Genomic DNA, 23,904 nt, shown 5'->3' with positions numbered 1-23,904 from the left:
TATTGTTTAAAAATATAATGTTCATTTCAAATAAAAGGGAGACAAGATTATCAAAATTCTTTAACTAATCATATTATCAATAAATTATTTAAAAAATAGTTTTTATTAAAATTTTTACATTTGTTAATCTTTAAAAAGATAAAAAAATATTTTAATTTAAAAAATAAAGACAATAATTAATCACTATTTAAAATTTGTTAAGTAACAAATCGAACTTTTGACGCAATGAACAACTGCTTGTTCAATAATAACCATGCATCGCTTGTGACTTGTGAGATGGGCATGTGGAAGTCTCATTTCTTTCCTGGTGTCTGCTCATCTTCCTCGACGCCACCTGCACACATTCAACCCATGCAGATATCACTAAACAAGTAAAATATGGGCAGCTACCAGCAAGCGGCAAGCAGCAAGCATGAACAAGGGAAGTTCATTGTCGGTCAAATTTCTTGAAAAAAATGTGTTTTTAAAACTGTTTCGTACTCCGCGTGGGCAGGCTGCGCTCTCAGGGCTCGCATTTTTTGGAATAGTTGTAGCAGGTGGATTAAGATGGGTGGCTTCCTTGAGCGGGAATGGACCATGGCAGTTTCTCGCTGGAATTACTACAGGATTCATGGCAGTTCTCACCTTCTACATTGCCCAGCGCTTCCGCCGCCGCTCCCGCTTTCGCAGAGTATGTTATGCTATGTTTCTTCCCACACTTTCCCCTTTCGTTACATTTTTCTTTCGTTTCAATTTCTATCATCTCTAGGGCGCTCATCATGAATAAATCTGCTATTCATCTTGCTGTCTAATTGGTAAAACTTGGTTGAAACAAATACAATCATAGGAATGCATGTTGCATGTTTCAAATAGCAGATAATGTGTCAACTGTTTAAGATTTTTCTGAAACAGTACAATTACAAATAATACAGTATTGCCACCTTCCCAAGTTTACCCTACTTTTGGCATATTGAATTGATTTTTATTTGCTATCAATTATGGTTAATCCTAGGTATGCACTCATACGCTTTTATGGTTCTACCATATTCCTGAAATTCCAAGATATAAGTCGTACAAAATGGTCCTATGCAATTGCTTATGGTTTAATTTTTAAAATGTAGGTGGATCCATGTAATTTTTCAATTAACACAATGCATAATTTAGAATCTTATATCAAAATAGCACCAAGTAGTTATAGGTCAACTGTAGGTGGAGAGAAGGGGATGTAGTTATGTAGTCACCACTCAAATATAGATCTGCCATGTGACTGTATATATTGGTTTCCTTTTTTTCATTTGTTTTTAAAGTTTATCTTAAAAGTTTGATAAGTTATAAAAGATTATAATTTGGTAATTGCTTAAAAAAGAAAGCCAAAAAATCATGGCAACGTAATGGTCCCCAAAACTTTCCGAATTTTTTTGAGCAGTCCCTATTAAAAAGATTAGCTAAGTGGCTGCATGGGGCTCTGCTATTAACCTACGACTTGTTTTAATACTAAATTGGGTATTGAGTTGCTATCAACTTTCTCTCTGTTTTATTAACACAACCCCCGCGCATACTCAACATTGACTATTTTTTTGAGTTGGCGACAATGGAATTGAAAAAAGTTTGGTATATTTGGAAAACGTTGATAAGCTTTCAGACGCCATCACAATAATGTATTTTTTATAGTGATGGGGAGTTTGAAAGATGCAATTGAGCTTTACAAATAGGTATTAAACTTGTATATAGTGTGACATATCCTTTTTGCTCACTACCCTTTTAATGGATGGCACACATGAGTCGCTTGATGGTGATCTTGTGGTTGAGTGGAGTAAGCAAATGTTCCAATCTTGAGTAGGAGGGAACTTAGCACTATAATCTAACTCTAGTTAGGTGTGTTGTATTGTCTTCTATGTTGTAAGCTACACCAATTAAGCATAGTTATGTACACACTACACTACGCATTGTGAGATTTAAAAGGGACTTTGTTGTTTGTATTCCATTTCGTATTTGACCCTTTACCATTCTCTTGACTTTTTTGAGATCCTTACCCTTTTCTTCACTTGTTGAAGACTTAGGTTGCAGTCCAATTGAGGGGGCTTTAGGAACTATTTTTATGGAGCGGGGATTCCATAAGGCAAAAAAGAAAAATACTATGGGATTAATTAAAATTAATCTTTGTTTGATTAACAAGAACCCGTATTTTTTAGTTTGTAGATTTTTAGTGGGTGCATTTGGGGTGGGATTCAAAAATAAATTGCTTGTCTTTATTGATCAATATACAAGGTATATATAGCAATTTATAGGACGGTGTTCAAATAAGAACTAACTGTTAACTGAAGCTTCAAACTAAAGCAAAAATAGCAACTACGTCTTCTAATAAAAGAAGCCTAAAAAATATAATAAATAAATACAATAAATGACCATTAATAGAACAACTAAAAATAACTAATTAATTAAATATAATTAAATATTCTAATACCCCTCCCTTAATGGTCATTCTATCAACTACACCAAGTTGTCTCCCAAATTTGACAAACTTTTCCGGATTGAGAGACTTGGTGAGGATATTTGCAGTTTGGTCCTCAGTTGGAACGTATTGCAATATCACATATCCATTTTCAACAAGCTTGCAGATGAAATGACAATGAAGTTCACAATGCTTGGTCCGCTCATGGAAGATTGGATTTTTGGCTAGTTTTAGAACCTATGATTATCACAGAACAAGGGAGTAGGTCCTGCTTGAGACATTTGCATGTCAACAAGCATCCTTTGAAGCCAAACTGTTCACAAGCTACCTTAACAGTTCCCCAATATTCTTTTTCGGTCATGGGAAGAGCTACTGCTTGCTGCTTCTTGCTGGTCCATGTGATTGCACCTGTGCCCAAACCTCTGTTGCCAGAAACGTGATGGGAGAAGCCCGTTTCGTGTTTCAATGTCAGAAACAATGTTTCCCGTTGCCGACGTCCGTTTCTAGCAAAGAAAATCCGTTTCAACTTGTTTATAACGTTTCAAACAATGAAGTTCCGTTTCCTGGTTTCTAAAGTTTCAAACAAACAATGAAGACGTGCTCTTTAAAGCCCCTATCAGAGAGCTGTCCACTTCGTATGGAGGTTTCTCGGGTATTGAGCAAAAGTAAATTAATTGTTTTTAATTGATCTTTAAGATCACTTTACCTGCATTGCATACCACTGGCAAATAAACTAATTGTTTTTAATTTCATCTTTCACTTTACCCACAGTAAAGATTGGGAAAGTAAATTAATTAATTATAACTAATCTTTCACTTTACCTCAATTCAGATTGTGACCGTATTAATTGTTTTTCCTTGCATGTAAAATCAAATAGATGCATACATTATTCAATAAAAAAATATGACTTATCTTTTGCATGTAAAATATTTATAAATAATTATAGTTATGGATATTGTGAGATTTTGCCAAGATCAAGGGCACAATGAAAAGTATAAAAGAGAGACAAAAGAATGACAAGAATAAACTGTATTCTCATCAATATGCAAATGATCAACTGGATTAACCAATACAATGAATATAGGCCTGCTTATATAGGCAAGGCCATATGGATGTACGAGCACACAATTATGGCATGTGGCTCAATGAGAAACAAGGGTAGGTAGGAGAAATAATATAATATTCCACAAGAAGTGGATGACCCACCGAATGTGGAGTGTAACAACAAAATAAGACCACAAAAGGTGGAATTTCTCCTACAAGCTATATCCCTATGTGCACACTTCCCTAAGTGTCTCAAATCCAAATTACGAAGAGATGCATTATCTTAAGTTAACTTAATAAAGTGTAATAATATCCATAATGAATATTTATTTACACCAACACCCCCCCTTAAGTGCAACTTAGGGGAATGAAGACTCAAATCAACAATGCAAGATGGGTCCCGGCTAGGAGGCCATGATAGGTACCTATGTATAATATGCAAATGCAAGCAAAACAATGCAATGCAATCTCTCACAAATGGAGAAAGGGAGAAAACCCAGTGGGAGAAAAAAACTCCCCCTCCAAAAGAGAGATGAATGTACAAAAGACTCTCAAAGAAGAAGGACAAAACCTCAAAGAGGAAAAAGTCCCCCCCATAAGAGAGGAAGGAGAAGTCAGCTGACCCCCCCTAATGAAACATCTCGCACCCCCAAGAGAGCTCGCAACTGCTGGAACTTACTCTCGGTGAAAGGTTTGGTGAAAATGTTTGCAACCTGCTCCGCTGTAGGACAATATTGCAAATCAATGACCTGCTCCTGAATCAGCTCTCAGATATAGTGCATATGGATCTTGATGTGTTTGGTCCGCTGGTGCTGGACCGAGTTCTTCGAGATTGTAATAGCACTCTGATTGTCACAATGTAGAATTGTCGGCTGTGGAGTGGTGAACCCAAACTCTGTGAGAATCTACTGAAGCCAAATGGTCTCAGTTGCTAGGTTAACAACTCCTCGATACTTAGCCTCAGTCGAAGAGAGAGCAATAGCATGCTGCTTCTTGCTCTGCCAACAAATGGGGCCCGAACCAAGGTGAAAACTATAACCGGAAGTAGACTTACGATCATCAAGATCGCCAGCCCAATCGGAGTCTGTGTAACCAACCAAGCGAAGTCCTGTGCCTGCTGCATAGTGAATCCCATAGTGATGTGTACCCTAGATGTAATGAAGGATGCGTTTGGCAGCTTTCCAATGAAGCTCATGTGGTTCCTGCATGAAGCGGGAAACCATGCCAACTGCAAAAGAAATATCAGGGCGTGTATGAGTCAAGTAGATGAGACTACCCACAAGCTGACGATACAATGTGGCATCAACTGGTGGAGAAGAACACTGAGCCTCAAGCTTGACTCTTGAAAGAAAGGGAGTTGGGGCAGACTTACAATCAGCGATATGAAAGCGTGCAAGTAGATCAAGAGCATACTTGGGCTGCGATAGTGTAATCCCGGAAGGTGACTGTGAAATCTCTATCCCAAGAAAGTAGTGCAAAAGACCCAAGTCAGTCATAGCAAATATGTCATTCAAAGCAGATTTGACACTGCCAATGATGGATTCGGTGCTCCCTGTAATGATCAAATCATCAACATAGAGCACAAGTATCAAGTGTGAGTCATCCTGTCGCAAAATGTAGACATTCGGATTGGAATGACACCTGGTGAACCCTGTTGAGAGAAGAAAGGAATTCATCTTGGCGTACCAAGCCTTGGGGGCCTGCTAAGGCCATAGAGAGATTTCCTTAGTCTGGAAACCAAGGAAGTATCCTGGATGAAACCCTGTGGCTGCTCCATATAAATCTCCTCATCAAGGTCACCATGAAGAAAATCTCTCTTCACATCCATCTGATGTACAACCCAACCATGAGCTGCAGCAATAGCAAGTGTCAAGCGAATGGAGTTCATCTTGGCTACGGGCGCAAAGGTCTCAGTATAGTCAACACCTAGAACCTGAGAGAAACCTTTCGCAACAAGCCGAGCCTTATACTTATCCACACTACCATCCGCTGCAAACTTGGTCCGATAGATCCACTTACATCGAACCATCTTTCTCCCCTTAGGGAGGTGGACTAAATCCCATGTGTTGTTCCTCATCAAGGAACTATACTCTTCCTCCATAACGTGGTCCCACTCAGGGACCCCTGATGCTTCTCGAAATGTCTGTGGATCGGAAGCGGTAGCAATGAATGCATGTGGAAGATCCTGATGCTGTGATCGAGTCCTCCGTGTATTTGAAGGATCCCCAACAAGAGAACCCGTTGACTCAAGTGTCTGTCGAGCCTAACAAGGTCTAGGTGGAGGTGGAGAACGAGGCTTCTCAACTGCAAGTGGACCTTGCGGAGGTGTAACCTTGCGAGTCGGAGTTGAAGGAGTCTCATCATCTGAATCACTAGCATCACTATCCACAATGGAGGAAGGTGGAGGAGGTAGAGAGGCTAAGCTAGGAGAGCTTTCCTCAAAGTGAACACTCCTCTCAATGAACACCTCATGTGTCTCAGGATCCATCAATCTATAAGCCTTAACACCCTCAGGATATCCAACAAATATGCAAGGCCTACTCTGAGGTTCCAATGCCTTGCGTTTCTGTGGAAGGTATGCGAGCCCATGCTGGACATCCAAAGACTCTAAAATGTCTCACAATCGGTTTCCTACCAGCCCAAGCCTCAAAAGGAGTAATACCTTGCAAAGCTTTGTGAGGAACCCGATTCTGGATGTGTGTGGCACAACTGATAGCCTTTGCCCAAAAGGTAGGATCAAGAGAACGTGCATGTATCATACAGCTAACCATTTCTTTGAGAGTTCTATTCTTGGGTTCTGCAACTCCGTTCTGCTGTGGAGTGTATGCAACAGAATGCTGAAGATCAATCCCCTCAAATGTACAAAAATCCTCAAGTCTTTTGTTCACATATTCCCTTCCATTATCTGTACGAAGAATCTTGACCACTTTCCCGGATTGCTTCTCCACATGAGTCTTGAAGTCCTGAAATCTGTCAAATACTTCACTCTTATGAATGAGAAAGTAGACCCAAGTGAAGCGAGAGTAATCATCGATGAAGGTGAGGACATAGCGGGCCTTGCTAAATGAAGGTGCTGGAAATGGACCTGCTACATCGCTGTGAACAAGTTGAAGAACTTCCAAAGCTCTCCAAGCTTTCCCCTTATCAAACTTCTCCTCGGGATGCTTGTCCATGGAACAACCTGAACATACACCCTCTGAAAAACTGATTCGAGGTAGACCTGTGACCATGTCTTTAGTGCTGAGTTGTTGAAGATAGCGGTAGTTGAGGTGACCAAACCGCTCATGCCATAGCTTACTTTCTGAATTTGAATGAGTAAGCAAGGCCCTAGAAGGAGAACTTGGCACAAAGTGGGAAAATGAATAAAGCCTTGAGTTGGCATTGACTTGTCCCACTGCTACCAAGGCATCATCATCAAGTTCCCTTACCACAACTGAATCAGGTGTAAACTCAACCTTTTTCCCATTCCCATAGTGAGTGATTTGGTAGATAGAGAGAAGGTTGGTAGACAAGTTAGGAACATAAAGAACATTCTCAAATGTTCCATCATCCATGTCAACTGAACCTTTCCCTTCAACCTCTACTTGTGTATCATCACCTATGTAAATGTGAGGTACCTTAGATGGCTCCAATGAAGAAAATTACTCCTTTGTAGAACCCATGTGATAGGAGGCACCCGAGTCAAGTATCCACTGCTGTAAAGAACCTGTTGTAGCCACAAATGCTTGCCCTTTTCCCTTAGACTGTGAGGAAGAGGAAGGAGATGAATCCTTCTTTGTGTAGGCGGATGGCAAGTTGATGTTGTTTTTCTTAAGAAGATTTGTCAACTCATCGACTTGCTTGGTGTGGCATTGATGCTCATCATGACCATACTTCTTGCAATATGCACAAGTTGGTTTATCCTTCTTAGGTGGAGTCCCCTTCTTGGAAGAGGATGAAAAATCGCCTTGTGATGGGGAGGATGATTGTCCTTTTTCCTGCTGTGGCTTTGACTTGGATTGCTTCTTCTTCTTGTTGGAATCTTTGCCTTGACTCCCTTGATTAGCCACCAAAGCCTTGGACTTTGATGACTTGAAAAGCCCCATGTTCAACAACTTAGATTGTTCCAATATCAACATTTCTGTGAAAGCATCAAATGAAGGCATAATGTAGGAACTCCCCACTATCAAACGATGCGTTTGGAAGGTAGACACAAATGCTACATATTATGGTGCAAGCTTGTCCAACAAGTTGAATATCAACTGAGCATCCTTTTTGTCAATTCCACAATCCTTAAGCTTTGCTCTTAGCTCATTTGCTTTAGTGACATAATCTTGGATTGTATCAAAACTCTTGGGATCCAAGTTGGTGAGCTCATTGTCAATCATGTAACCTCTGATTTCATCAACTTGACCATACAATTTATGATACATATCCCAAGCCTCTTTGATTGTTGTACACTTCTCAATGTGAAAAATGAGGTCATCTGATACATACTTACGCAAAGTTCCAAGAGCCATGCATTTCTTAGTGAGCCATTCTAACCGAGCATTAGGATCAGCCTTAGGATCAGGTGGTGCTGCTATTGTTCCATCTATGTAATGCGTGATACCTTTTTCCATTAATTTGCTCCATACTCTAATTTTCCATGATGCATAATTATGTGGAGTTAAAGGTGGAAATTTATGAGGACTCATTGCAACAAAAATGAAAGAGCACAAGGAAAGAGAGGCACAATCACACAAGACACCCCCCCAAATTCACTCAATCAAAGAACCCCCCAAAATGATGATTTGACACTTTATACTTAGTGCGTGTACAATGGGCCACTTGCAAAAAATGGCAAAGTGGACTTCTGATTTCAAATTTACAACTGCCTCAATAAGGCCAAGGGAGACTCAAACTAATAATGCTAAGAGATCTAAACTAAGATCCAAGAAAATTACAAGTACCAAGTAGGCCAAATAAGACCAATATCTGAAAGTATAATTTCCACTCAAAATATCTGAAATCTGATCATAGATTATCATAGATTATGAAAGTAGACAAAAAATATGCACTTTAAAAAAAAATGACACTTGAAAAGGAGGTCATATGAGCTCAAACGAAGCCTTTGAAGTTGAAAAATTGAGGATTGAACAGGTACAGCTGAGAGAATCCGAAAATTCCGAAAAACCTGTGCACCAAAATCAGAAAATAACCATACCACTGTGAAGAGCACGAAAAATTAACCCAAATAAAAAAAAATTACACCCAAAAAAGAGCAAAATTGAGTGAGATATGGGCCTCCAAAGTTGACCCAAAAATCCAAACTGCTCAACGGAGAGGGGTCTAAATTTTTTTCAAAAAATGTTGACTGGGCGTTGACTGAGCGGCTGACTGTGCGTTGCTCGGACTTGCAAATTTTTTTTTTTTTTTTTTCAAAAAAATCTTTTTCCAAACTGGAATTTTTTTTTTTTCGAGATCCGAAAATTCTGTACCGTACCGCCCGAATTGGGCAAAAAATTCCTCCAACACCCAAAATTCGATTTTCGCCAAAATAGGTCGAGTTTATACTCGATTTTTATGGAAACGGCCTCCCAGATGCAATGGTGAGGTCGGAAATGCTCTAAGATGCCTCCAAAAAGTGCTTTTCTTCAGATCCGAAAATAGAAGCCTTCCAAAATGTCTCCCGAAAACCAATCAATGAAGCCCCAATGGCTCTGATACCATGTGAGATTTTGCCAAGATCAAGGGCACAATGAAAAGTATAAAAGAGAGACAAAAGAATGACAAGAACAAACTGTATTCTCATCAATATGCAAATGATCAACTGGATTAACCAATACAATGAATATAGGCTTGCTTATATAGGCAAGGCCATATGGATGTACGAGCACACAATCATGACATGTGGCTCAATGAGAAACAAGGGTAGGTAAGAAATACTAGGGGTAGGTAGGAGAAATAATATAATATTCCACAAGAGGTGGATGACCCATCGAATGTGGAGTGTAACAACAAAATAAGACCACAAAAGGTGGAATTTCTTCTACAAGTTATATCCCTATGTGCACACTTCCCTAAGTGTCTCAAATCCAAACTACGAAGAGATGCATTATCCTAAGTTAACTTAAGTAAAGTGTAATAATATCCATAATGAATATTTATTTACACCAACAGATATAATGTAATATGACTTATGATTTGCATGTAAAATATTTAAAATAATTATAATTATGGATTACATGCAAAATATTTCATGCATTATCAAATATTTTATAATTTGTATGTATTTAAATATTTTAGTTTCGTATATTTTTATTTATGTGAAATAATTTTTTTAATGAAACTATATATATAACTTGCATGTTTTATTTATGTAAAATAAATTTTTATATTAAAAACTTGCATGTATATATATTTTTATATATACGTTTCTTATACGCAACTTTTAAATATCCCGTTTCTCATCACGTTCCCGTTGTCGTTCCATTTCTCGTTTTTGGTACCATAGGCCCAAACTAAAAACATACCCAAAAATAGACTTTGTTTCATCAACACAACTTGCCCAATCTGAGTCTGTAAAACCAACGAGTCTAGGATCTTTACTTCTGCTGTACAAAATGCCAAAGTCAGGAGTGCTCTTCACATATCTAGTGCTCTTAACATATCTCAGCATACGCTTCGTTGCAACCCAATGTTAAGCTTTTGGGGCTGACATGAAGCGAGAAATGTAGCTCATAGCATAATCAATGTCAGGTCTAGTGGCAGTGAGATATATGAGGCTGCCCATTAGTTGTCTGAATGAAGTTTCATCCACCACAGGTGAATCTGATTTGGCTGATAGTTTCAACCCTTTTTCCATAGGTGTAGATGTAGGTTTGCAATCATGCATCCAAAATTTATCTAGCAGACTCTTGGCATACTTTGACTGAGAAATGAATATGTGACTATTTGTTTGCCAAACCTCTACACCAAGGCAATAATGGAGAAGTCCCAAATTTGTCATGTCAAAAGTTTGGCACAAATTCTGTTTGACCTAGTCGATCTAATGTGCTACATTACCAATAATGATCAAATCATCAACATAGATGACAATTAGAAGAATATCACCATCAGTTTGCTTGACTTACAAATTGGGATCGAAAGGACTCATCTAAAAGCCTTGATTAATCAAGTACTTATCAATTTTTATGTACCATGCACAAGGAGTCTATTTGAGGCCATAGAGTGCTTTCATCAGTCTGCATACACGGTGTTCCTTACCAGCAATTTTGAAACTTGGAGGCTGCATCATATAGACTTCTTGCAAATCACCATTGAGGAAAGCACTCTTGACATCCATTTGATGGACTTTCTATCCGAATTGGGCTGAAATAGCGAGGACAAGCTGAATGGTGCTCATCTTGGCTGTGGGAGCAAATGTCTCCTCATAGTCGATGCCCTCCTTCTATGAAAACCCTTTTTTCTACTAACCGAGCCTTGTACTTATCAAGGGTTCTAGCAGCCTTATGCTTGACTTTATACACCCATTTGTAGCCAATGGGCTTCTTCCTTGGTGGAAGATCAGACAAGACCCAAGTGTTGTTCTTTAGAAGACTATACGATGCTCAGTTGCCATAGCTTGTTCCCACTTAGGTAAACCTCTAGCCTTTGAATATGTTTGAGGCTCATAAATACTGTGAATGTTGTCCATAAGAGCAACATTAACTATGTTATGTTGCTTGCTCTTATTCCTAGCTGATTTGCCCTCAACAAGTTCATCATCATGAAGATCTCAAATGGTCTTCGCCCACCACGTAGGCCGGAGAGTAGAAGTACCAACATCAATTACAAGAGGAACAACATCATCTGGGATATTTGGAGCAAACTCATTTGGATGTGGATCCTGATTTTCTTGAGGAAAGTCGGGTAGTGCAATGTCATGTTTGGGAGACTCCTCAACTGCAGAGTCTAAGTCATCTGAATCCCTCCCATTAGATGGAGTGAAGGGAAGTCGAACACCCAAATCAGTAGCCTTCGGAGATTGATCCTCAGGGTTCAAAATAGGAGAAGGATGAAAAGGCCCTCGTTCTTCATCAAATACAACATTCTTCATCAAATACAACATCTTGACTGAATATAAGACTATCAGTGTTTACATCAATTAGTTGATAAGCCTTGTGATTGTCACTGTAGTGCCTACATCAATTAGTCGATAAGCCTTGTGATTGTCACTGTAGCCTGTGAACATCAATTTCTAGCTCTTGGAATCGTGCGCTTGCCATTTGGAACCCAAACATAAGTAGTAGAGCCAAAAACCTTCAGATGATTGATTTTGGGCTTTCTTCCAAACTAGGCTTCCTCTCTGGAGTCATCTGCTTAACAGCCTGTGTGGGAGACCGGTTCAAAAGATAAACAACAGTTTAGATTGCTTACACCCAAAATTTATTTGGAACATTTTTATGCTCCAACATAGATTGGGCCATTTTAGTGACTGTACGGTTTCTGCGCTCAACAACACCGTTTTCCTGGGGGGCGTAAGTTGTGGTAAGCTGATGCTTAATGCCATTTGATGCACAAAAGTTGGAGAAATTAGTAGAACAAAATTCCTTGCCATTTTCGGATCGAAGAGTGACTATCTGACAGCCTGACTCTTTTTCCACTAAGGCTTTAAACTTTTGAAACATGCTTAACACCTCTGATTTGTGCTTAACAAAATACACCCACATTTTTTTGCTAAAATCATCAACAAACATTAGAAAATACCTTAACCTAGTGACTAATGGAGTGTTCATCGGTCCACAGATATTTGCATGAACCAACTGCAAGACCTTGGATGCTCTTCAAGTGTCACCATCTAAAAACGAAGTCCGATGCTGCTTTCTAGCCTGACAAGCTCCGCAAACTCCATGATGCTGAGTTTGAATCTTAGGTAACCCAACAACTAGACCTTCCCGAATTGACTGAGAGAGATAGTGAGTATTCAGGTGCCCATGCCACTGACGCCAGAGATTGCTGATGGAAGTACTCTTGGCTGCCATGGCGTGCTCCTGAGAATCACTAGAATCAACGAGTCTATAAAGACCATGATCCTCAAGGCCAATAGCAACTGTAGTGTGAGTCTCCTTGTCAACAATGCTGCACTTGTGTGCACTGAAGACAACATCCAGTTGTGGAGAATGATGCATAATTTGACTAATTGACAGTAGATTGAGCTCCATACCTGGGACAAAGGATACATTGAGAAATATCAAATTTTTGCCCCCTGATGAAATCTGAACGTTGCCCTTATTGACAACAATATACTCTTCTCATCCTCCAAAGATCACTGAATCTTTGAAAGGCTTGAGAATTCTGTGAACCAATCCCAACGATGTGTGAAATGCCGAGAGGTGCCAAAATCAATGTATTGGGCAAATGAGTTCTCATGATTGGATGGGCATTTGGCTAGGAACGCATAGAAGAAAAGTTGTTAATAAACATTAAGAAGTGCAATTTCATGAAGGAAGAGTTAGTCTATTTGGGATTTGTGATATCTGCGGATAGATTGAAGCTGGACCCTAAGAAAGTAATAGCACTTGTTGAATGGCCTACACCGGAAAGCATTGGAGAGGTAAGATCATTTCATGGATTGGCTAGTTTAAACTGGAAGTTTATTAGAAATTTTAGTTCAGTTTGTAGTCCTATGACAAAAGCAATGAGAGGAGATAGAAAGGATTTCAAGTGGACAACCGGAGCAAATAGGAGTTTTGAGTTGTTGAAGCAGAAGGTGACAAAATAGCCTGTGTTACCTTTTACTGGATTTTAGCAAAGTATTTCAAGTGGACTGTGATGCAAGTGGGAATGCAATTAGGGCAGTGTTAAGTCAGGTTGGAAGACTAGTAGCTTATTTCAGTGAGAAGTTGAATGATGCAAAGAGGATATATTCGGTGTATGATCAGGAATTCTATGTTGTAGTTCAAACATTGAAGAAGTGGAGACATTATTTGTTGCCCAAGGAGTTTGTGTTGTATATCGATCATCAAGCTTTACAATATTTGAATAGTCAGAGTAAGATGAATCAGAGACATATGAGATGGGTAGAGTTCTTACAAAGTTATACCTTTGTTTTGAAGCATAGAAGTGGAAAGTCAAATAGAGTTGCTGATGCATTGAGCAGAAGGAGGAACTTGCTGACAGATATGAGAGTGGAAGTATTAGGTTTCGAGGAATTGAAGAACTTGTATGAGGATGACTCGGATTTTGCAGAACCTTGGAAAGCTTGTAAGGAACCGGTTATGGTGGATAGAAGTAAGTGGTTGGATTATTTCATTCAAGATGAGATGTTGTTTAGAGGAGTCCAGTTGTGTATACCTAGGAGTTCTATGAGGGAGAGTCTGATAAAGGAGAAGCATAGTGGAGGATCAGTCAGACACTTTGGTGTAGATAAGACAATGGCATTGATTAGTGAGAATTACTTTTGGCCTCAGATTCATAAGGATATTAGGAAATTTGTGCAGAGCTGTAGAATTTGTCAACTTGCAAAAGGTAGCAGTTAGAATGTTGGATTGTATAAGCCTTTGATAGTTCCAAAGAGACCTTGGGAGGAAATAAGCATGTATTTTATACTCGGATTGCCGAAGACACATATAGGAAATGACTCTATATTTGTGGTGGTAGATAGATTCTAAAAAATGGCACATTTCATACCCTGTAAGAAAACAACAAATGCAGTGCATGTTGCTGACCTATTTTTCAAGGAGGTGGTGAGATTACATGGATTACCTAAGAGCATAGTTTCTGATAGAGATACTAAGTTTGTTGGATGTTTTTTGGAGAACACTTTGGAAGGAGACGAAGACAAACTTGAAATTCAGTTCTACTTTTCACCCACAGACTGATGGATAGACAGAAGTGGTGAATAGGAGTTTGGGAAATTTGTTTAGATGCTTGGTTGGAGAGAAAACCGGAAGTTGGGACTTGATTCTTGCACAAGCAAAATTTTCTTAAGAACTTCAAACCCTGCAAGATGGCAGGATCAGGGCTCTGATACTACTGTAAGAACCCTGCTTGTTCTAACTCTCCTGTGATGCTATTACTGATTTGTTTTTTTTTCTGTTTTCCAAAGGTTTTGAATAATTTTAAATAAAAAAAAGTATGCCAGGTAAGAAATGCACATTAAACTGAATAGATAAGAAGGATCAACTGCAACTATATTAAGAGTTTGGTAACTGCTACAAATAAATCTAATACAAATAACATACCCAAAGGTCCTTAGCTTATTTTAAATAAAGAATTATGGAGTTTGCCAACCAAAACTCGGAAACTGACCAAACAAGACGTACAAGTCTAGAATGCTAATTCTCCAAGCCAAAAAAGAGATGAAATGGCCTGAATATGCTAGGCGTTGAAGATGGGGCAACCATAATGCAAACTGGGAAGGTGTTTCAGCCTTCCAAGTCAAATGCCCTTCTTTAGGTCCACACGTGCCAGTCAAAGGTTGTATGACCAGCAAGGAGAAATAGTACGACCATAGTTGAAAAACACGGACTCGCCACGGACTCTGCAAACCAAAAATTTGGACTCGGACTTGGACTCGTGAAAGACTCGTGAAAGACTCGGCAAAAAAAAAAACCGTAGTTTTACAAAAAAACATAAAGAAATTAATGCATTTAGAGAACAGAAGAGCCATAATTGAAACATTACACATGTCACATACTCATAGTTTCAAACTTTCAACTCTAAAATGTATAATACCAAGATTTCTTCAATGCTAATTATGCTTTTATATGGAGCCTAATCAGACTCGGAGGTTAAATTTTCCCTACTTCCATCGGCGCAATTTCCCCCTATATTTTTTGACGGGGGTTTGGGGGCAACGCCCCCAAGTTGGGGTCAAGGGGCATCGCCGAAGGATCCTGAAATTTGACTAAGTTTGGAAAATTGAAGAATCCTCCAAAAACTAGATTTTGCATTATAACTCTTGGAGGTCCGAAACCACTCTCAAACATCTTGACAGTATATATGGAATATAACTTAAAGTCTGGAATGTCATCCTAATCTTCAAATGCCCTGAAATTTGGCTAAGTCTGGAATGTCTTCCTGATCTTGAAATCTGACTAAGTCTGGAAAATTGAAGAATCCTCCAAAAACTAGATTTTGCATTATAACTCCTGGAGGTCCGAAACCACTCTCAAACATCCTGACAGTATATATGGAATATCTTTCTTCTTTCTTATACTTAAATGTTATATTCCATAAATGAATCCTGACGGAGAGACCAAATTTTTTCACATGTTAAACTCAATTTTAAAGCTTGCATGACATTTTTTCTGGGTCGTGCGAGTCCATCTAAAAGACTCGCGAGTCCATGCAAAAGACTTGCGCGAGTCCTTGCAAAAGACTCGCGAGTCTTTCAGATGGACTCGCCAGGACTCGCCTCACGAGTCCTTGGCGAGTCGACTCGTGGCTCCCATGGACTCGCGAGTCCGTGGCGAGTCCACTAGTTTTAAAACTATGAGTACGACTGCTTCATTGAATGAAAATTGCTGCTAATAAGGGCATCTGAACCAGAAAGCCCTTTCCTTATTGAAAAATCTGCAAATAACTGAATGAATAAACCTTTGATGAAGCATAGTATGAAGCCCTCTCGGATGCAATAATTCAGCTGATCTTTCACAACCTCAAAATCACAGATCCATGAAGAATTATTGTTGTTCAATAGCAAACCCTTTGAAACCCTTGTCTCAGAAAATCCACAGAGCAAAAACCAAGCAATGTCAAATAGTCAATAATGTTCATGATTTTGACTTGCTTTGCCTAATATATCCCAAAAGGCACGAATTCCAAGAAAGTATGCCCAATTGCAATTTAAATACATTAAAATGTATTTAACTTGCTTTTCCATAGTTATAAATCAACTTGGGCGCACTTTATGATTTAAGTGATTTAAAAATCACTTTATAACATTTAAGTGGCTTTTTAATTTTTATAAAGTCACTTTATGACTTTATAATATTCATATAAGTTAATTTAATAACTTGACCACTAAAATATTAATATCTCCCTCAATATTTAGTCTTTTAACGTGCTGTCTGAAGCTGGGGTCAACACTATATAACCCCCATGTCAGATGCCTTGACTAAAAATAGCACCACTGTCAGATTGACTTACTATAAATAGTAAGTCCCATAACTAGCCCATATACTGACTGCAAAGGCCTAGAACTGAATCCAAGACTGAACTGAAGAAGTGGAACTGCCACTGAGACTCTCTATCCAAACATGTTAGCCTATGAGAGTCCAAATAATAGGCTAACCCATCAGTCACTGATACTGACTAGAGTGGGGACATTACAATTTTATCCCTAGTGGAGAATCGACCTCCATTGGGACACATAAACTTGTTCAAGTCCTTGCATGTTTATTCATTCTTATCTCCTTTTGTTCTACTCCACAATGAATGTGGGATAAATATTAGAAAATACCAGCCTGGTGGAAAAGCATGCGTTACCGAGACACTTCATTCGCCTTGAGTGGAAAAACGACCTTCATCAGGACAACCTTAGTGGAGAATCTAGATGCATTGGGATTTTCCCAAAAAACACTATCCATGAGGTAAAAACGCACCTCATCGAGATAGAGACTATTTTCATCATAAAAATTGCTTCTTTTTGCTCAAAACGTAGTGGAAAATCATGCTCCATCGGGACAAAGTCCATTTATGCCTTCAAAACTTAGTGGAAAAACGCCTCCCATTGGGACAACTGACTTTTATGCCTTAATTTCATGGGCAAAAACGCCTTCCATCGGAACAGTGATGATTTTCACACTGTCCCAAACTATCAAATTTTATCATTTCGCTCAGTGGAAATTCTGTTTCCATCGGGGCTTTCAACATGTTAACTAGATTTGAGTGGGGGAAAATAGGGGTCCATTAGGATTTTGTGCATTTTTAACTTGTTTTACGTCCTATGAGTGGCGTACAAAAATCACACCAATTTGCAACATTTTATCATTTTATGCTCTCATTTCAAGGCAAAATTGAAATTCAACGCTTAGCCAAAATAAATCAAAACTCTAAGGCAACTTGACACTTAGGATCATTTTAACATTCCTAACACCCTTTTACATCTTGACATGACACCCTCTCATAAGCAAAGGCTAAAACTAGGCAAATCATCTACTTTAAAAAGTGAAAAGTGGGGGTCCCCATTTGCAATGGGGCGATGTGTGAAATTGTCACAACAAGACCCATAGAGAATCCAGGCACCCAAGAAGAACCGAACAATACTCGTACTAGGACCTAGGCTAAAACAAAAGAACCCGATATCTTAGCTATTTGCATATATAGAGGAATAAGAGGTATATTGTTCACTTGCTAAAGTGAATGCAATGTAATTTAATGAATTCCTAGATATTGGAAATTAAATACAATAAAAACATTGTCTACATTTTTTGCTAAGAAGTTGAAAAACTCAATAGTGCAATTCATATTGGAGCCCAATTATAAGAATACCAAGTGTTGACATTGTGTCTAGTTGTTTACATATTCTTAATTTGTTTTTAGTTAGATTTTATGGATTATTTTTCAATTCATGCTCTTTTCATTTATTTCCAATAATATTTCAATAGTTTCATTTTGATATCAAGAAATAATTGAATTGCTTATTGTTAGTAATTAATTTATTATGCAGAATGATTCAAAAGTAAAATTGCATCCTATTAACCACAAATATCAAAAAGAGATTTGCAAACAAAGTATTGTAATTTTCCCCCTTTTTTGTGAAGAACAAGAACTAATATATGAAATTCTCCATGGATTCAATTTCAATGACAGGCTGTGGCAAGCATGTTGATGGCGACATTGACTTTAGAAGATTTGAGAAGATTGGTCCCCGAGTATGCTCTAGACTTGGTCTCTTTTACAAATTTTGAGAAGGTTAGATGTTTGTCTTCTCCTTATTATTACCCAGAAATGTTTATTTTCAAATTCATTAATCATTTTCATATAGGATCTACCTGCATCAATTAAAAAATATTGAAAAGTTGTTATCTTTTTAAATTATTTATCTTTCCATTTCTTGTTTTTGATGGATAAATACTAAATTGTGGGTTTGTAGGGGCTCACACTTGAGAAAACAAAATATTGCTATTATAGTTAAGGGCAAGATTGTGTTCTGAGAAAACACCAACTAGCATGTTTGCTAAAGCAAGAAAAATAAATCTCTCTCTCTCTCTCTCTCTCTCTCTCTCTCTATATATATATATATATATATATATATATATATATATATATATATATATATATATATATATATGCTAACAAACCACCATCTACCTGTCACCATTAGAAACTCAATGCAACTGTAGCACCAAGCATCAAATCAAAGCTCCGAATGACTCTTAAAGGTAGATCAATGCCGTCTTTACCAATCTAGGCACTTTTGTCCATAAGAATCGCCGGAATGCTTTTGACAAGCACCCTAGGCTCCAAAACTTTTATCTTCTCTACAAACTTGAAATCCTCCTTAGACACATCTTTGACATAGAAAAGACAAGTGAGATTTCCAACCTTTGATTTAGGTGGACAATGTGTAGGTACCAAATGTACTTTGTAAGTTCACGGTATATCATTGTCAACTCCTTTTTCTCAAAGAATTATTGAATTTCCTATTTGAGGGCCCATTCTTCCTCTTTTTTAGAGTTCCTCTTTAACACCTCTTTTCCTTCATCCTTCCTCTCAGTGCAAATTTCGACCCCCTCAAGCAACACCAACTCTAGGATATCCTTAAATAGATATTTAGCAAAGTTCTTTTATTTCTATTTTAGCAAAAGTCTTAATTGATGGATGCCCTCATCCTTCTTGCTCTCATATTTCCAATCCCTTTGAAGACCGAAACCCCTTCCATTAGTTGTAGTTCCCAAGTTTGGAATGTTAAAAATCTTCCACAACCTTTTGTTCCAAATAGTTTCGCCATATAGGAAGTCTCTTATATCTGCCATGGATTAAAAAGTAAACCTATCACTCTAAAATAAAGGGCAGATTTCATGAGCTTTACCCCAAATAGAAGGCCTAAAGAAAACTTAGCTTGCATGGAAAAAAAATAGAAACCTGTGATGTCCCCAAACTGAACCTCACTAAATATTGTTGATATTGAGAAAGCTCCTTGTATTATCTTTATAATGAAGTTGATGCAATTGAAACCAAATGATTTGATGATGTATTAAGAATGACCAAGACTATTAATGATAAATATTAAGCATAAGTGAAGGGAGAAATACAATTTAGTTGTGACTAAATGAGCAACAATTATTAAGGGAACATCGATATATATGATAATGGATTTACATCAATGATATCAAACCATTCCCTCATGGAGGAATTACGACACATACATTCTAGTTCTGGATCATTGATGGGAGCATTGACCTTTGAAGGGTTATGGGATTATTCTAAGGGAACTCACAGCAGATGGCATAGGCAGTCAAGGATTTCATTCTAATATGAAATTCAAACTAAATGTCTAGATTGTGTCGCAGATAAGAATGAATGTTTTTTTTTTAATTGGCGTTTGAGTGTTCTAGTAGAATAACAGAAATCTGAATCAGCATTCAATCGACCCCTTGAGGATCACAGTTAGTTCAGAATTCGCCTCGTAAGCAGGAGGATTTATATATCAGGAACAACGATAGTCAACATCCTATCAAACCATTACTGAAGGCCGAAATTAGTTTAACAAGGATCTGAAGCAGTGATCAACATACTACTTCAGATTAACTGGCTTATATCATTATCAAAGCATCCAGGAAGGTCACCGTCAATCAGATCAGATCAGAACTATTACTAAGTTACAGGCAGTTGCATCTTGTCCTTAGTGACATGCAAGGGGAACATTAATTCCCATTGTCAAATAAGAGAAAGATAAGTTCTGCCTGCCGAACTACTCTTGATTTTTTATATTATATTTTCAAGTATAATAAAATTGTATTTATTAATATATGACAAATCTAATTTAAAATTAAAATTGTTGTTTCAGGATTAAATTAAGGAAATCCCTAAATGCGGACATTACAAAACCCAACATCTTGCTGCCAAAACTAACACTACATCATTTCAAATCAGCTATGCAACAAGGCATATGTAGTAAACCAGAACACATCCCTACCATTGCTATTAAAGGTAGTGTACCATCGTAGAATAAGGCTTCTGTACAAGGAAAAGATAATAATAACCAAAAAAGTATTATGCATTTTTAATCTTAAATAAAAAATCTAAAAGCTTCTCCAAAAGCATTTATCAAGATATCCTTAAGGTCTTCACAACAAACCACTTGCGGTTGAAGAATGACCAATAGGGTAATCATATTGAAGAATGGACCCCAGATTGAGTCAAGAACTGGCTTTTACATTGATAAACCTGAAAAATAGGGCTGGATATATCCTTACATTAGTGACGAGATTAGCTGCTGTGTTTGCCTCTTTGAAATAATTATAGAATGAGACATTATTACGCCTCTCCAAAAGCTTTCAAGGCCCTTGTAGTATGTAGCCCTGTTTGCTATATTTTTTTTATCCTTCCCCTCAGAGATATTTTTTCAAACAGTGGGTATGCATATGAGAATGATATACAAGGAGTTATTGTTTTGGTTCTGTTCATGTTCCCAGTTTGTTTTCCAATTGAAGTTGCAGATATATGAAATAATAAACATTTTCTAAGCAGGAATGGAACAACTGAACAAGTAAACAACCACTGAAATTTATTAGCTGTTCTGCAAATTAGGATGAAACAGCAGGGAAAAGAACATATTAAATCCGACCTTGTATATTGCACATGTCTGAAAATGTCTTTAATTTAACACACTGCTGTCAATAGTGAGTTAACAGAATATATATATCATCAAACCTTAAACCAGAAGCTTATTGTTGTTATCACAGGAGTCATTTATATCCTTGCTTATTGCAGAATATTAAAGTCTTCGAGTGCACACACAGGTCTGCAATATGTTGCCAATATTTCGTGAATACTATTACTCTACTGAGTTGATAAAGCTATCAGAAATTTAAAGCCTAAAGCACCCAGCAATCTTCCAATACCAAATTCTGTGTAGTGTATTTCCATTTTAGTTGCAGCATTCAATTTAATTGTATATTCCTAAACACTGTATGCTCTCACCTTGCTCATCTTTGGAACTGAGTGATTAGAAAGTGGATAGGATGTTGCATTGCATATTACTTTTAGTTGGTGAAAATTAATTGAAAAAAGCAAAATTATGTGTGCTTATTACATTGCCCTCCAATCCTAACTAGAAACCAAGAGATTTTTCATCTTCCAAATTCTTGACATCAAAGGTTTTCAAAAACAAGTACTCAAGCTCTCAAGTCTCAAGAAAGGATTTGATGACAATGACAATAGATGTTCCTTTTGAGCTATTCACCCTCTTTTATAAATTTCTTTTGGGCCCTGTTTTGACATTTTCACACATCGCCCCATTGCAAACGGGGACCCCATCTTTCCTTCTTTTTGTGTTGTGTTAGTTTAGGGTGTTGGCAGTAGATGGCAATTTTGAACTTTTAGGTGTCTGAGTCCCAGGTTTTGATATGATCACGCCTAATTGCTATTAGGGTTTTTTGAATTTTGAATAGGATCAAGTGCGTGTAAAATTTTAAAAGTCTAGGTGATCCTAATTTTGTCTAAGTCTGGATTTTGAACGTGATTGAGTTTAAATGAGTCTAAGTTGGTGATATTTTTGTGCTTGAGCATCAAGAGGTGATTCAAGTCAAAATTGCACTTTATCCCAATGAAATCCCTATTTTCTTGCTCAAATTTGGATAAATTTGATTAAGTCCCGATGCGTAATGATGAAATTTGACATGTCTAGGTGTTTTTGAGTGTGGAACTCATCAAATTCCTGATGGAGATCCATTAAATTGAGATCTAAGGGTCAAAATCTCGATGAAGGGTGTTTTTCCCCAAGTTTTAAAGCAAATTTTCGATGACCCATGATTTTCCCCCACTCAAAACCCTGATGAGGGGCGTTTTTCCCCCACTGTCCTGACATTTGTCCTAACGGACCATGTTTTTCCACTAGGGGGCATGAAATTTGAATAAGTGTTGGAAATTATCCTGATGACCTCCGGTTGTTGCTTCAGTTTGGGATCTGCTATGATTTCTTGGTGTAGTAGGAAGCAATCTTCAGTGGCACTGAGCACCGCAAAAGTAGAATACATTGCAGCATGTCTGGCAACTCGTGAAGCAGTGTGGCTTCAGAAGCTCCTTGCAAGATTGTTTGGACAATCGTTGGAGCCTACTACCATTCATTGTGATAACCAAAGTTGTGTGAAGCTTTCGGTCAATCCTATGTTCCATGAGAAAACAAAGCATGTTGAGATCCAATACCATTGCATCAGAGATATGGTACAGAGGAATGTTGTTCAGTTGAAGTTTGTGCATTTTTGAGACAAGCTTGGAGTTGTAGAGAATAAAGCCCTTGCTGAGAGGGAGTCTCAACATCAGTGATTTATTGAGATGTATTTAATGCATTCTTCTTTGTGAGAGAAGTTTGAGGTGCAAGTCCTTGTTAATGCATCCTTCTCTATGAGAGAAGTTTGAGGTGCAAGCCCTTGTTAATGCATTCTTCTCTGTGAGAGAGAAGTTTGAGATGAAAGCCCTTGTTCCACCCTCTACGAGTAGGTATGGTGGATCCACCCTCTGGGAGTAGCCACGGTGGATGTCATGGGAGAAATTCAATGATTTAGCACTTATGTTTATTCACCCTCTGGGAGTAGCTACGGTGAACATCATGCTGAGATGACGGCATCACAGTTCAATGATGGGCACTTGTGTTTATTTGTTTTCATTCATGGGAGTAGCCATGATGGACCCACCCTTTGGGAGTAGCCATGGTGGATGTCACTATGTGACTCAGTAATTGAGAAGGATTGCTCCCTAGCTAAGAGGGAGTGTTGATGTAATAGCGTCGGTCATATCGATTTGCTAATATACGGATTGTGTATATCACATATATCTCACCACCTTTGAACAAGACGTGTTCATTATGATGTAACTAATACTTAACAAATAAATGTGTTGATTAGTATATAAATGCTACTTGTGAAGAGGTATGTTGCTAAAGAAAAACTGACTTTCTTGAGGAGTCGTGTTGATTGAAGGAACCTATGTTCGGTATATGTATGGTTGCATTTCTCTCTCAAAGGCATCGATCCAATTCATTCAAGCAGATCGTGGCAGATCGTGTTCCTTGTTCCATGAATAATCTATTACCTTCAGCAGTTCGAATCTTACATACAACATACAGATCATGTTCTTTCTTGTGTCGTGATATATCTATCTTCTACAGATCTCATAGTCACACAGTAGTGGCATCATAGACAGCGAGTGGAATGCACTCATAGAAGATCGAACTTATTCCTTACAAGTTGTAGATTGAACTGAGTTGATGCTAGCTTCAAGGAGTGAAGCAAATTCATTGTAAAGACATCTTGGAT

At 38.0% G+C, this 23,904-nt stretch overlaps 1 protein-coding gene across 2 annotated transcripts in view; it reads left to right on the top strand.

Annotated features, from left to right (window-relative positions):
* Window positions 1-247: 247 nt before the first annotated feature.
* The window catches only part of LOC131079576 (synaptotagmin-5), a 180,235-nt gene continuing 156,578 nt past the window's right edge, over window positions 248-23,904 (top strand). Inside the window, exons 1-2 of one of the 2 annotated variants that reach the window (XM_058017563.1) lie at window positions 248-670; window positions 18,236-18,337. In XM_058017563.1, the coding sequence (XP_057873546.1) occupies window positions 413-670; window positions 18,236-18,337 (360 nt within the window). In that variant the 5' untranslated portion in view covers window positions 248-412. The remainder of the gene's footprint in view (window positions 671-18,235; window positions 18,338-23,904) is intronic. The other variant, XM_058017561.2, reaches the window with a different exon arrangement.

The sequence above is a fragment of the Cryptomeria japonica genome, chromosome 9 (assembly GCF_030272615.1).
Source record: "Cryptomeria japonica chromosome 9, Sugi_1.0, whole genome shotgun sequence".
Classification (NCBI taxonomy): domain Eukaryota; kingdom Viridiplantae; phylum Streptophyta; class Pinopsida; order Cupressales; family Cupressaceae; genus Cryptomeria; species Cryptomeria japonica.
Note: the sequence above shows the minus strand (reverse complement) of the source record. Positions and strands in the feature narration are given on the sequence as shown.